Genomic DNA, 15,487 nt, shown 5'->3' with positions numbered 1-15,487 from the left:
CTTATTTGCTGCCTACAACAGTGAGCGCCTTCTGGCCAGCGTGCTCTTGGATCCTTCCTGTCCTGCAGTTCAGGTCAAGCAAGACGTGGTCTCTTGTCCTTCCACCCAGTTGCTCTGGGAGGTGTTAGATGGGTGGTGACACAGTTACCTGGACACGACAGTGGCCACATCTTGTCCAGTCAACCCTCTTGGCCTCAGATGTGGTTGTCATGGAAGGACCAAGACACTAATGATACATTTAGAATATTTTCGTTCTTGGGCAGCACCTGTGGCTCAAAGGAGTAGGGCGCCGACCCCATATACTAGAGGTGGTGGGTTCAAACCCCGGCCCCGACCAAAAACTGCAAGGGAAAAAAAAAAAAAAAAAATATATATATATATATATATATATATGTATGTGTGTGTGTATATATATATATGTATATATATGTTCGTTCTTACGCTGGTGGCTTTTCCTTTTGACTCTTCCTTTCCCTTTCTTTCTTTCCTTCCATTCATCCTGCTCCTGGACTCGTACTGAATTATAACGCCGTGACGAGTACCGGAAAAAATGTGATTTTTTTTTTTTAGATCATTTCTTTTTTAAAGTCGTTGCTAGTTCACATCTTTCGAATTTCCTATGAAGGCTGCAGAGGGCACTTGGGAAAGGCAGGGGTGATTCTTCACATCCATATTGTTCCTAAACTTTGTGTCATCAGCCACAGGGTCGTTTCACATCTGCGTGTCCATCGGGCTGCCGAGCTGCAGACACAGTCCGTGGTTGCCTGTGGGAGGTGCAGGAATCAAGCAGCTTCGGGGTAGGACATCCGCAATAGAAAATGAACAGCATGACATTTGTATGTGGTTGGATGATTAAGTTTGCCAACTTGTCCTAGAAAGAATGCTGCAGACGTCATCAGTGAGTGTCACTACGGTCACCAGCTGGCCAGGGGGACGACTTGGAAGCCGACCGTAGAATATCAGCAGCAAGGCAGGTTTGTAGGATGTATTTGCTAACTTGGTTGGCAGAGCTCGCACAGGACAGCTCTGATGGCCGTTCCACATAGGGACTTCCAAAACCACTTTGAGGGGTGAAGTAGGCACTGGTGTCAGTGCACGGATTTCCCCAGGGAGTACTTTGAGGGTGATATTTAGCAATGGGGTGCACTTTTTCTTGGATTCCTTTATGAACTTAATCGTCTAACCTTGTATATTCTACTTAGAAACTAAGCAGCCTGGAGCAGGCAGTGCTTTCTGGCCCTGGACTTTATTATTTGTCAAAAGCACTTTGATTCTGGGCTATTTCTACATTCCCCAGGGACTCTTGGTCCCCATCAGCACAGTGACTAGAGCAATGCACTCCCACATGTCCGTGATGTGGGCGCACGGATATCCCTGTAGCTCTTGGTGGACGGTGGTGCTGCGCCACAAAATGTGGGTTATCAACTTTGTCTTCACTCAATTTAATGCCTCAAAAAACAGGGAGCAGAGAATTTCTGTTTTCAATGAGTGACTTTTTCTGTAAGACTTTCAGGACCTCCTATTTAAGTCACACTTCCGCTGTCCTCACCGACACAGCAAAATCAATACAGTCGATGCGCAGAAAGTGCCTTCTATGGATGCAGACTTCTGAAATCCCTTCCATGGGCCTGGTTTCCTTACAGGGGTTCCTGCCTCCTCCTTTGCTGAGGGCATCAGCACTGAGGGGTTTTGAAGGAAACGGTGGTCATACCATGTACCACCTGTGTCCACTGTCATGTCCCGGGGACTAAGAATGGACCCCCCCGGCAGGTGTTCCCTGAGTGAGTTGACTCAGTAGGGCGGACAGACTCAAGAGGTATTAAGGTGATTATGGCGCTATAGATTCTTTCCTGAGTGTAACCTGATCCTGAAAGACGATCAGCAGTTGGTAGTGACACCTTAAGTTAAAAGACACAGAGAAGCAGGTGGCCGTGGGTTCCAGAAGCCGAGAGTAACTCAGTGATGGTGCAGCTGAGGCCGTTAAGACAGAGCAGTAAGAGGGGATTAGGGAGGTGGGCGGCATTGACAGGCCTCGTGTGTGCCAAGAAGGGTGTGAACCAGCCAACAAAGAGAATCAGACTCATCTCTTCATTCCCTTGTTTCACCGCATTGCATGTTGTGGTCTGTCTATAACACAGTGCCCTTGTGCTACGGCTGCTTCAAAATCAACACAGTGATGCCCAGAAAGTGCCTTCTATGGATGCAGATAGTTCCAGCCTGGTCTCGTGCTCTTTCCTGGTTTCCAGTCAGTCCTAGACTCAGCATTAAGATTTGTCTTCCTTTTAAAAAAAAAAAAAAGTCCTTCTAATTTTCAGTCGATCCTCACTTTCTTGATGGAATCTGAATAATTTTTTGTCCTTATAAACAAGAGGCCAAACATAGTGGAATGTATTGAGCTGAGAGTAGGTTAAATTAGTTCTTAAAGCATTTTGGACAACTGCAGCTGTCTGTGTCTGTGTCTGGCGTAATATGTCCCCACCACTGCCCCCTTGGTAGCCCGGCCGCTGCCTCACAAACTGTGCTACTTGTGAACACAGGGCTGGTTATAAAAGGCTTTATTGATAAGAGCAATTTACCAGCAGAGGGATTGCAGCTTGCAGAGGATCTTGCAAAGCCTCAGAGTTATTGCGTAGTCCTGGGAACAGACTGGTGGAGCCCCAGCGTGGCAAGGCCCTGGCATCAGCCAGACATCTTGCTGTCCCACTAAGCAGAGTCTTCTTGTTGCCAGGTGCCCAGGGAGGAGAGAGCATGGAGAGCCCCAGTGTGATTCACCTATAACCAAAGGCGGCCACGATTTACCTGGTGGGAGCTGTGGTTGCACCGCGCAGGGATTTTAGGAAGATGTCACATGCGAGGTCAGACAGTTAAATTCTCAGGCGCATCCTAGGAAAGGTGCTGCCTGCCTCTGTGCTGAATGTCACTGTGCCACCTTCAGAGCTCTTCCCATTAAAGTGCTTCCTTTGGGAAGATACCCAACTGGGCCAGCAGCTAGTCCACCCTTCAGAGCACTTTTCTAGGGTGAGTTTGTGAACTTGTCAGACCTTGTGTGATGACAGCTCTGATGGCCGTTTCAGAGGGTTCCAAAATTGCTTGGAAGGGTGGACTAGGGGCTGGCCGAGGTGCACAGCTTCCCCGGGGGGCACTTTCAAGGGGACCACAGTGATTCTCAGCAACAGGGATATAGCACTTTTTCTGGGATGACGCTGGAAACAGACACAACTTCATATTTATGTCACTGACCTGTAGGAATCTGTGTGCGGCGTTGTGCTTAAGTGTGGCATTTGTCACTGAAGGAGCCGGGCCTGAAATGGGAACCAGAAGAGCCAAAGCCCAGATGTGAAAAGTGGAAACAGCCAGGGATCTGTGTGAGCCGCTGGCCAAACACTGCAGGACTGTAGGTCTAAGCACCACGGGGTCTCAGCCAGGCCAGCAGAGAAGCTCACACGATGTGCCAGATACAAGAGAATATCAAGAGTCAACTCACAGGACACTTTCTACGCGTGTGTCCCTCGGGAACTGGAGTCAGTGACTGACTTTTCAGTCACTGAAGCAGACTGAACGGAGGCACCAGCCTTGCCTTCATTTTGCGGGTGTGCATCTGCTCTGCATGTGAGCCAGCCCTTTGATGACCACAAAGGATCTGTATTTGGCTGTGTTTGTTAAGCCCCCTTTATGGATGACAAATGTGGTTTGTTGTTCCTTCAGAACAATATGGGTGGGGAGCATTCGATGCCGACCAGAATCTCGGAGTAGTTGGACAACCAAGGGGACAATTGTACCATCCTCCTGCAATCTTCACAAATGGCTTTGACTGTGACTATTAAAAAAATGACTACGATTTTTCACTGGCTGATTTGGTTTGAATGAGTAAATTATTTTTATTTCATTGCATTAACTGCCAGAACATTGAATGAGCCGATAACTCCCTGGCGTTGCTGAGCTGCAAAGAACCATTATTCAGAATTGAATTTTTATTGATTTTCTTGTGCTACAATGACTTTTCTAACCTAGTAGCATGAAAGGAAAATGAGGAAAAGGCCAAAGAGGGCATAGGGTGAGAAAGGGGCGGACGCTGCGTCCACGGAGCAGCCCCAGATGGACACTTATTGGCAGGTGCAGTGGGTCTGGGTGGTGCTGGGGCACCGTTCCCTCCTCCTTCCTTCGCTCTCTCCGATTCTGGTCATCTGGGGCCGTGTTGGCATTCTGCTGCAGAGCTGAGCAAGGGATGGGGTGAAGAAGGAACAGAAGGAGGCAGGGTGATGCTGTGGATCGGGCTGTGCTCACGGTGTTGAATCAAACACATACACATGCGGTGAATGCGCAGAGTGGCAGGGCGTACGTCGTTTTCACATCATCGTCGCATCTGTCTGTTCATGCTTTTGCGTCTGCCTGCCCTCGCAGCCACCAGACACGTGGCGGCAGGTTAGTGCGTAATCACCATTCAGATGAACTGAAGGTAGGAGGTCGTGTTTGTTGCTTCATTTCCCAAATGTTAACTCAGTTCCTTCCAGCCACCAGAGATAAAGCCAGAAGTAAAACTCCTGAAAAATTTTGCCCACCTGAGCAGATTCTCCCATGACTAAAATAAAATTAGATAAGAATATTTGAAAATTCACCACTTACTAAAGGATAATGGTCCTTCTCGCTTCCTTCTTTGATAGACATTGTGGGCATGAAACTCGGTACGATAAAATGAAACGACATGTACTCTCCTGGTCTCTGATTCAGCCTAGTATAGAAATGCTTGACAGCTCACAGAAAAGAGAGAAATATTTTGGGGGGGAACATTATTTTTGGTGGCTCTAACAGTAATTCATATTCTAGAAACTTTAGAAAATGCTGAAACAGGTAAGTAAGATAATTCATATATCCATCCTCACCCAATGGCAAGTCTTTGAAGTATTTAATAATTTGTTGAAAGTTTTTCTTATAACAACCTATATGCTAATCCCACAGCAGTTGCTTGCTTATTTTCAGATACAATTTTATATTTTTAAACCCCTTTTTAAAATCTTCAGTCTTACGCACGTCTATGCAGTTTGGTTGAGTTCTCTTTTACAGAATAATGTGACTATTACTGTTCTTATTCCTGTAGACGGCGTGCACATGATTATGAGTGAGAGCAGAGGGTGGAATCTATTTATGCTCTACCCTCTCAAGATCTATGAATAGCAGACAAGGCTAATAAAAGAGTGTCCTTACGTGGTATGATAACTTAAGGAAAGTGAGTTAGCAAGACAAGCGTTTTACAGAGACTTGCAAGCGAAGAAATGAGAAATCATACGTATACACAAAGGGGGGAATGAGCATTCTGCTCCAAGCTGGGAGAAGTTGGATTGAGGCTGTACACAAGATCTAGCGTGTACTGGGTAGGCGATGAGGGGCTCTGTCTTAGCTTAGGTGTAACTTTCCTGCAGTCACTAGGCTAAGGTGGATTCCCTGTGCTGCACGGACTTAGAACTTCTTGCTTCTCCGTCCCGTCACTCAGCCACGTACCCTAATTGCTTGTTTGATGTCTCTTCTCCCTGTAAGAGCAGATGCAGTGGGAGGGCCTGCATGATCTGTGTCGTGGTCAGTAATGGGCCCACTGCCTGGCACAGTGTCCAGCCCACAGCAGGAGTCGGTGAAGGGCTGTTGCACAATTACCCAAGACCTAAAGGCAAATGAAGGGAAGTGCTCGCTATCAAAATGAGTTTTCCATGTAGATGAACCTGCTTTTACTCAGAAATAGATGTTTTCTATAACAATACAATTCCCTACAACTGGGAGAGAACAGTTTTTACCCTATTAAAATTTATATAGAGGGATCATTCATTTCACACTATTTTATTTAGCAGCTTATTAGAACATTTATCTGCAGTCTCAAATACTTTGAGTGCATTTATGATTTCTCACGTCTACATAGTATTATTCCATTGTGTGTATGCACCAAAAGATATTAACCATTCCTGTATTTTTTTTTTTCTGACACAGGGTCTTGCTTTTTCCCCAGTCTAAATAAAGTGCAATGGGATCTTTTAGCTCACTACAACCTCAAACTCCTGGGCTCAACTGATCCTTCTTTCTCAGCCTCCCGACTAACTGGGACAACAGGTGCACACCACCACATCTGGCTGTTTTTTCTATTTTTTCGTAGAGAGATAGGGTCTGGCTGTGTTGCTTGGGCTGGTCTTGAACTCCTAGGCTCACACAGCCCTCCAGCCTCGGTCTCCTAAAGTGCTAGGATTACAGGTGTGAGCACTGCACCTGGCCATTCCTACTTTATTAAGTATTTCTGTTGTTACTGAGTGTTCAGCATTGTAAATTATCATTTAGGCAATGATGCATGCATTTTTCTGTGTAGCTATCTAAAATCATTTGCTTAAACAAACTGTAGAATTATTGAACCATATGAATGAGATATTTTAAATAATATCTTTGAGATACAATTCAAATACCATCCAATTGACCTATTACAAGTATACAGTTCAATAATTGATATAGGTATAGAATTGTGCAACCATCACACCAAGGTCAATTTTATAATATTTTTACCACATTAGGGGAAAAAAAAAAAACCTAGAAAAACATTTCTATTACCAGTCTTCCTCCCATCCTCAAATGTACCCATAGGCAACCAGTAATCTATTTTTTGGCTAAAAGAATTTATCTATTATGGACACTATAAATGGTGTCAAAAACATGAGGCCTTTTCTGAATACCCTTCACTTCACACAGTGCTTTTAAGACTCATTCATGTTACATCAACGTTTCATTCCTTGTTATTGCTAAATAATATTCCATGGATATGCCAGATAATATTTCCTCATTATACAGCGCCCCCTACAGTTGAACTTTCAAGGCAATTTTGACACATATTACAGCTTGTTTTTCAGGGATGCCTATTTCACTTCTTTGAGCAGTGTTTAAGACATTCTGATTTTCCATACTCTTTCTAATCCTGGGAATTACCATTAAAAAAGAGAAACAGGCTCAGCACCTGTGGCTCAAGCAGCTAAGGTGCCAGCCACATACACCTAAGGTGATGGGTTCGAATCCCCAGCCCAGGCCCGCCAAACAACAATGATGGCTGCAACCAAAAAATGGCCAGGTGTTGTGGCGGGCGCCTGTAGTCCCAGCTACTTGGGAGGCTGAGGCAGGAGACTTGCTTGAGCCCAGGAGTTGGAGGTTGCTGTGAACATGATGCCACAGCACTCTACCCAGGGGGACAGCTTGAGGCTCCATCTCAAAAAAAAAAAAAAAAGAGAAACAAAACTAAGCCTATTTGGAGAAAGTAAGAGATACCTTGGTGGTTTTTAAGTAACATTTATTTAATAACTAGTGGTATTGGCCCCCTTCAGTATTCTGTAAGCCAGTTGTATCTTGTCTTACATCAATCATGCTTCAGGCCCCTTTCTCATTTTATTTGAGGGTAATCATTCTTCTCATTTTGTTTCCTAAGAGCTTTTACATATTAAGGCTGTAAACACTCTGCCCGTAATTGTGCCCATAGTGTTTTAATTATAAATTTTAATTTTGACAAAACAATATCTATCACTCATTTCCTTAAGGGGTCATTCTACCGCTTTAGGCTTTGGAAGGCCTTCTCCTTCCAAAGATCTAATATTTTATTACTTTTTATTACTGCTGTGGTTTTATGTGGAAACAAAATATTTCTTATTGGTATGGAATTTATTTTGGTAAAAGCAAGACACAGATCTGCTTTTATTTTTTTTTTACCCCTGAAAAGGGCAACTGGTAACCTGAATCCCTTTTCCCCCTTCCCTTATGTGTCACTTTTATCATATACTAGATGATTCTTTTTCTCAGAGTGTCTCTGAAAAATGCTATAGTTCATAACTATGTCTGACTTATGACAAAACCACCCCCCATTTTAATCATTACAGCTTTATAGTAGGATCTAGTATTGTATGTGACCTCTGTTAAGCCCTGTTACATACCCAGTACTCCTAAAAGGACCTTAAATATATTGGCATTTAATCTTCACAAAAAATGCATGTAGTAGGAATTATTATTCTAGAGGTGGAAACGGAGGCAAGGGGAGTTAAATATACTTGCTCTGAGTCAGGGTGGCATTCCTTTGAGCGAGTGGCGATCCCAGGGACGTCACCAGGATTGCACCTGCAGGCCTCATCTTCCTCACAGAGCACGCTCCTACCTGGTGCGTCTGGAACAGACGGCCCAGTAGTTAAGTCCTACTGTTAATTACTGGGCATGGTTATGGTACGTTACACATTTCTCTTCCCAGATTCTTTTGATACTTACATGAACATGTTTAGTTATTCTATAAAAGTATTTAGATTAAAACTTTTAAATGGTCTTATCGTTCACTGCCAGGTTTTCCTAAAACCACAAGTTTCAAATACTCAATTCATTGCTTTGAATCATTTTCTGCTAGTTTTATTTTATTTTTTTTAATAGGCTGTGTTTTCAGGGCGAGTATGTGGCTGATGACAATCTCATGGCCCTGCCATTCCTGAGACCATACTGTCATTAGTTTACTCGGACTTGTTTGGATATAGAAAATTAGCACTCGTGTTTTTTTTTCCTTAAAAAATAAATACACAACCCCCCCCCAGAATTTCACAGAATTTAATTAATTGTATTCTGGAATATGAGCTAATATAGGGAAAAGTTCTGGGAGTAGCCTAATTTTTGTTCTATTATTACTTTTTTCTATTTCTACAAAAACACTTATAAAATTATTTTCAGAATTTTGTTAAAATTTGAAATTTTAACTAGTGTATATCCAGGATTCTTTTTTTCTTTTCTGTCTAATAAGGTCTGGAAAACTCAAATCCTTTCCTTTTTAGCTCTGAGAGCTATTATCATTATTATTGTTATTAAATTGACTTCTGCTTTTTTCTTCCAGTTTGTTGTGTCCTTTCAAAACCCTGTTATAGTTGATGTCATGTCTCTCTGTCTCCGCGTTATCTTTGTCATTTATTTCATCCTTCTTCTGGCCATGTCCTTATCACTCTGTCACTTTCTTCTTAATCTCATTTAGTTGGCCTGGATTTATTAAGGACGCATTCTGTATCAGATATTGCACCAGGCACTGGGAATATCGAGGACAGTGTCTTGGACACAGGCACTGGGAATATCAGGGAGAGTGTCTTGGACACAGGGCACCAGGAACATCGGGGACAGTGTCATGGACACAGGGTACTGTGAATGTTGGGGACAGTGTCACGAACACAGGTTCCTCCTTCACGGAGCTGACAGAAGGAGAGAGGAGGGGATGGCAGGAGCAGTTATGCGAGCGGTACCCAGACATCTCCTAAACGGGGTTGTGTCGGGCCCAGCTCGGCGGTCTCCCATGGCTGCACCCACTGGTCGGTCTCCTCCCTGCCTCCCTGCGAGGGTCCTGCAGTCTCCCTGTCAATCCCTGGTGTTAATATTTTCTGTGACTCCAGCAGGCATCCTGGGTGTTCCCGACTGCGTCCTGACTGGTGCCTGTCCTCCGTGGTACGAGTTCGGTCTCCTGCCCTGTTCAGTGTGCTGTTTACTGTCTGTGGACGGCTACACACTTCTCATTCAGCAGTTACAATTTCACGGTGGTGGCTTCTTGATCTCCGATGTTATTCTAATTATGATTCCCTACTCCAGATTCTCAGTTGCTATTTCCTTTTGACTTTCAAGAACTTAAATTAGAAATTATCTGAACAATGCCTCTGTCCTCTCATCTTTTTAGAAGACACTAATCTGTTTCCAGTTCTGAGGTCTGTCTCCTTATTTTTGCACTCTTAAGTCTTTTTTTGTGGTTGGGGATGTTTGCCCTCCTAGTAGAAGTTGGATCAGTTCCTGTCTGAATCTTTCAAGCCTCAGAACTAACATAGTTCCAAATACTCAATTCTTTAGTTTGAGTCATTTTCTATGTTTGGGAAACGGACATCAAGGGATCGTACTTTCAGATTGCCAATTCAGAGAGTAGTTAGTGTGGGTGACCCGTCGTAAGATTCGTAGGTGAAGCTAGAAGCTTTCACCTAGGTGTCTAAGTTTATTTCCGATTGCGCCCTAGGATTAGTGTCCTTCAGTGCTAACTGCGTTTTGTCTTGTGTGTTTACTCTCCTTAGGACTCGGGAGCTTTCCCTCCTTAGGAGACAGTGTCCAGGCACCATCAGCAGGTGTAGGCCAGGACTTGGTGACACAGGGGGTTTCTCACTTGGTAGTATCTGGTGTCTGGTCAACTGCTTGTTACCACTGTTTGATTCAGATCTGTAACACCCCAGTGGTTTTCTACCCGTCATTTGTCTTTAATCTTTTTATTTCCACATGGGGAAATGAAATGAGCTCCTTGTTAGGAGTCTTCCAGTGATTTCAGTCATTTGGGAAAAGGTTAGGTTGGTCCTTTCTTCGGCCTGATCCCGCCTGTGTGAGATGCACTTAGGAGGTGAGAGAATAAGTTCGTGGCCCCATCCTAGAAAACGTGCTACATACCTCATTGCTGAGCAGTGCTGTGGTCTTCTCCAAAGGGCTCCCTTTGGCCGTCTCCTATATTTACTCACCTATTTTACCAAGACTAGGGGAGGAGGAGGAAAAATGTCTGTCTTTTCATTCCTGTCTTTTCCTTGCTAAGCAATCAATATAGTAGGTCCTAAAGATATAACTATACACTAAGCATGTGTTACCTTTTATCCGTTACTACTAAGCAAAGAAAGGAAATAAAATAAATAGGAATCTCTGCTGTTGTTCTTTGTCCTTTATCTGGTTAAACACAGATTATTTGGTGGTGTCAAACTGGCGGTCTCTATTTAGCAGCAGTGAGTGGGACTTCTTTTAAAAAACAAAGCAATTAAGACCAAGAAAGAAAAGGCCCCAACCCCCAAACAAACTAAACCACAAACCCCAGCTCCTTCCCTTAGCGAGGGAGTATTGTATATGTCGGAGTCACTGTCCCTCTGTGCCAACCTAATTTTAACATAGGTCCATTGAATGATTCTTAAAGAGAAGGGATTGACCCAAAGAGCCCTTGTGGCCCACTGTGCTCGACATGTGGGGTTTCTCATTCTGGGTCACTGTCAGTGCCTTAGTCACAGTTTTGTTAGCAGCTATGTGACCTTCATCACACTTGGAGCCAGAAGTTGTGAATCCTAAGGGTGGTGGCAGTTTACAGATCTCGGTAGAAGGAAGCTGGGTCTGCAACTCGGGGACAGAAGAGAAATGAGAGAACGGATCTTGTCCCCCACCTGCGGCTCCGATCCTTGTAAGATCTCTTGCCTTGTGTACACTCACGGAGACTTGCAAGTCTAGGGTCCTGCTACTGACCAGAGAGGTGGGCTGCCTCTGGGAGGAACAGCAGCGAGAGGAACATTCAGAGGAAAGTGAACACATGGACTGCCGTGCTTGGTATTCACTGAGTGCTGTTCTCTTGCTAAAAGCGAGTTCAATGTATTTATACAATTTATAAAGATGTAACTGATTCTGGAGCTCTGCTCTTTACAGGGGACATATTTCATGTTATTGTAAGCACTGAAGAAAATTAAATCAATAAATTCAGAGCCCGTAATTTGAGATACTCAATTTGAAGAAAAATACATTGTCAGGAAGGGAGGGAGAGATCTTTTACACTGAGGAAGATTTGTAAACAACCTGTCTCTGCTCTACTACCCTGCGCTTCCAAGCGACAGTGAGAATTACCCTCATGCCGAGAGGTTGGCAACGTGTTTTGACACCTCAAAAGTAGCAGAGGCCACCTCCCCACCTTTTTTAGTGATGCATAAGCACAAGTAGAAAGCAATGGAAATGAAGTTCTCTCTCGTCTCCTGGACTGTCCATGCGTGTCCCTTTCCCTGAGAAGGCTTTCCTGGTCCGCAGTCAGCCTGGGTATCTGAAAGCTTACTGGATTTTCCCCCTTCGCTGGCACTGATGCTCTCTGACCACTGGCAGGCCAATTAACCTCTCCAAGTGTCACCCGTCCGTGTGTAAAAGGTTAATAGTGCAGCTTGTTTGCAAAGTGCCTGGAGCCTTCCATGAAGGGCACTACCCTTACAGCCAGCTTTGCAGTTTGACTGGAGGGTGTTGTGTTTTTTAATTATGTGATTGGTTGAATAGGTTATAGATTTTGTGGTGGTTGATGTTGCCCCTTCTCCCTGGTTACAAATAAAACAACGAGTATGTAATCTCACTCTATTACCATCTTCTAGAGCCCCCCGGAGGGTTAAGGGAATGGCAGAGGTTATAGATTAATAATGCATTCTTTAGTTAATAAAAAAATCATGCACATCTTAACTGCATAATAGCTGTAGATATTAATTTAGTAGCCATGTGTTTCATTAGATATAGGGCAGAGAATGCTGGCAAAGATTCACAAAATGATGAGGGGTTCTGTTCCTTTTTGTTTGTTTGTTTTCTGGCTCGCCAGTTTCATCTTTCATACCCATACAGAACGTTAGGAACTGTTCTGTCCAGGTTATTTCAAATGTGTTGACGGATATTTGTGGGGAAAAAAAATGAATCTTTAATTCTGGAACCTCTCAAACAAGCACTCATTTGCATGCATCTACATTGTGCCATCAAGCTCATGAATTTATTTTGCTTGGATCAAATCGGAAGAACCCTGGCCTCCATGCGGTGCCAACCCATCACCTATCTCATGTTTCTTCTGCAGATTTACGGAAAAACTTCGAACAGGACCCACAGGGAAGAGAGGTGCCCATTGAAGGCATGATCGTGCTGCATTGCCGCCCTCCGGAGGGAGTGCCCGCAGCGGAGGTAAGGCACACCTGCGGCACCACTCACCAGGCCTGTCCCTAGGAGGGGGCACGGTCCTGCGTGGACGTGAGTAAAGTGAAAGAGCCTGCGTCTGGGGTTGTGGCTGCCTGGACTCAGTTGCTAACGATGATGGAGAAATTGTGAAGGAAATAAGCCAGAAGGGGAACGGGTCTCAGCGTCCTCTTTGTTGACATAGAGTCCTGGCTAGGGCTGGGTAGGAATGGATCCGTGCTCTTCCTCCTGCTGACCTCGGATCTCTTTGTCCTCAGTCCAGGCACTGTGATATGCACAGCGGCTTACAGATCACCCCTGAGTTGTCCCAGACAGAGTTGCATGAAAAAGCAAAGCACACAGCAAGGAGGTGACAGGCCACCGTCCTGAGTCTCCCTGGCATTCGCTCTTTTTGGTTTGTTCTGGGAGAAGCCTTCACTGACTGTGTTTTGTGTTTTAGGCACAGTGCTGGTGTCAGGGTCGGATGTAAGGCGATGGTGTCTGATGTGCTGTCCTTCCTTCACACGGAGACTTGTAGAATTCAGAGTCATTTGTCGTCTGGGACTTCTAACATTCTATTAGAATGAAATTGTCACTGATAACACACCATGGTAATAGGAAAAGTTCCTAAATCATTTAATCACAATGAAAAGATGGCCTAACAGATTAGAAATATACAGCAGAGCCTCTGTGAGTTGAGCACCCAAGGACTGTAACAAACTGGTCAACATATGGAGGTAACCAACATAAGGAACTAGGCCAGCTGTTCTCAACCTGTGGGTCGGAACCCCTTTGTAACAATGAAGATACTTGGCAGCATTAGCAAGGTTGAGGACCACTGAACTAGGCCTACTTTACTGATACGCACATGGGGTACATGTCTGGTCTATGCAAATTAGGTCAGCCTAAGGAGGTGGTCAGTGGAGATAGGTGGTCACCTATGGAGATCCTACTGTGAGTATTATGGGAAAAAAAAAAAAACTAACTATAAGGTATGCTTAATAGAATGATAAATTATACATTTATCAACTTAGGCTTCAGCTTAGCAGTAGGTGGTCCAGTTTTGACTCCTCTGTGGGAAGCTTGGAAACTGGCTGTGGGCCTACTGTTTACTCCCTGGGAGGGAGAGATACTTTTAAAAAAAAAAAAAATGGAAGTCTGTACCTCACATTTTAGCAAAATTGGGATTTTGTAATTGGAAGGGTAGAGGAGGAGAGAAAATAATGAGGAGTGAGAAAACACACACACTTGCATATTTGGACGGAAAGCATGCTGGGTGGGCACTAGTCAGAGCTCAGACGGTCCCCAGAATTGAAGTAAACGGACTTGAAAATTAAAGTGAACACTCCATGCATGATAGGAAATGATTAGAAAGGAAAATGCTTATTTTACCATTTTTATTTAATGTAGGGTGAAAAGATATTGATCTCTTTTGCTGCTGCTTGTTCCCTACTAAGAACGCGCCCTTGTTCCTGAGTGGGGCCATTACTGCATAAAGAGAACGTGACAGTCTCATTTCAGGCGCCCTACATGCTCCTGGAAGTCTAACTTAGGTATCTGTCATTCTCCCCCCTACCTTTTACAGACAGGGTCTTGCTCTCTCACCCAGGCTGGAGTGCAGTGGCCCAATTATAGGTCACTGCAACTTTGAACTCTTAGGCTCAAAGGATCCTCCCAACTCACCCTTCTGAGTAGCTGGGATTATAGGCGTGCACCATCAATCATGCGTGGCTAAGTTTCTTTAATATTTGTAGAGGTGGGGTCTCACTCTTCTGCCCAGCTTGGCCTCAAACTCCTGCCCACTGATATTTATAGTTGTTTACATTCACGCCCATCTCTCAATTTACACATGTTTCATGCATAAAAATGTCTACCCTCTACCATGCCACCATGTGACGTCGTACCCTGGAGTTCTCATGCTTCCTTGCTGTTTGTGTGCTTGGTGACCATGTCAGCAGCAGCAGCAGTAGAGAGGGGGAAGTGGGAAGGAAGGTGATGTTTTTATTAACAATCTACCCGTGGGAACCTGGCATACTCTAAATGTTTAGTCATCAATTTTTACAGCTGGAAAAGAACTTAGATATGTGCTGCCACAAATTTTGTTTTCAAAGCAGGAAAACTGATACAGTGACCTACCAGAAGGTCTTGCAGCCACCTGAGGGCTCTGTTCAGGGTCCTCCAAAGCTGTCAGGGTAGAAGACTCCGTTCATTTAGCACCTTACAGGACCCGAGACAGTGTGGGCTGCTTTCCGTCATCCTCCACTATTCTACACCTGAACTGGCCACAGCCTCATTGGCACCCTCTGACTTTCTCAGAAGCACCAGCCCTGCCCCCCACTTCAGGACCTTTGCACACACTCACTGGCCTGGCTTCTGGGACACCCTTCCCAGCTGTAACTATCAATGCTCCGTCCCTTCTTCCATCAGGGCTTGCTCAGATACACCTGCACAGTGAGGTCTGCTGTGGAAACTGTGTTGAAATCTCGCTTTCCCACTCTAACACTTTTCCCTTATTCCCATAGTAGAAGGTCTGTAAGTCGACTGCCTGTGGTTCTCTAACACACTGGTCATCATACGGAGGTGGGCAACATAAGGAACTAGACCTTCTGTCCTGTACGTACATACATGTGGTGCGAAAATTAGGTCCACTTGAGGTGGTCAACTATGGAGGTTCCACTGTCATATCTTATCACAAGTAAACTGTATTTGCTTTGGTTATTTCATCTCTATCCTACTGCAATTTAAGTCCCACAAGGGAAATTTTTATTTATCCTTTTTCATC

General features: G+C 44.4%; 1 protein-coding gene across 1 annotated transcript in view; it reads left to right on the top strand.

Annotated features, from left to right (window-relative positions):
• UNC5D (unc-5 netrin receptor D) overlaps nucleotides 1-15,487 on the top strand; it is a 578,354-nt gene that overhangs the window by 366,347 nt on the left and 196,520 nt on the right. The window contains exon 4 of the mRNA XM_012809266.2: nucleotides 12,611-12,714. Within this exon, the coding sequence (XP_012664720.1) occupies nucleotides 12,611-12,714 (104 nt within the window). The remainder of the gene's footprint in view (nucleotides 1-12,610; nucleotides 12,715-15,487) is intronic.

The sequence above is a fragment of the Otolemur garnettii genome, unplaced genomic scaffold (genome assembly GCF_000181295.1).
Source record: "Otolemur garnettii isolate 467f Iridium unplaced genomic scaffold, OtoGar3 scaffold00102, whole genome shotgun sequence".
Classification (NCBI taxonomy): Eukaryota; Metazoa; Chordata; class Mammalia; order Primates; family Galagidae; genus Otolemur; species Otolemur garnettii.
The sequence above is the reverse complement of the archived record's forward strand: the minus strand, read 5'-3'. Positions and strand labels throughout refer to the sequence as shown.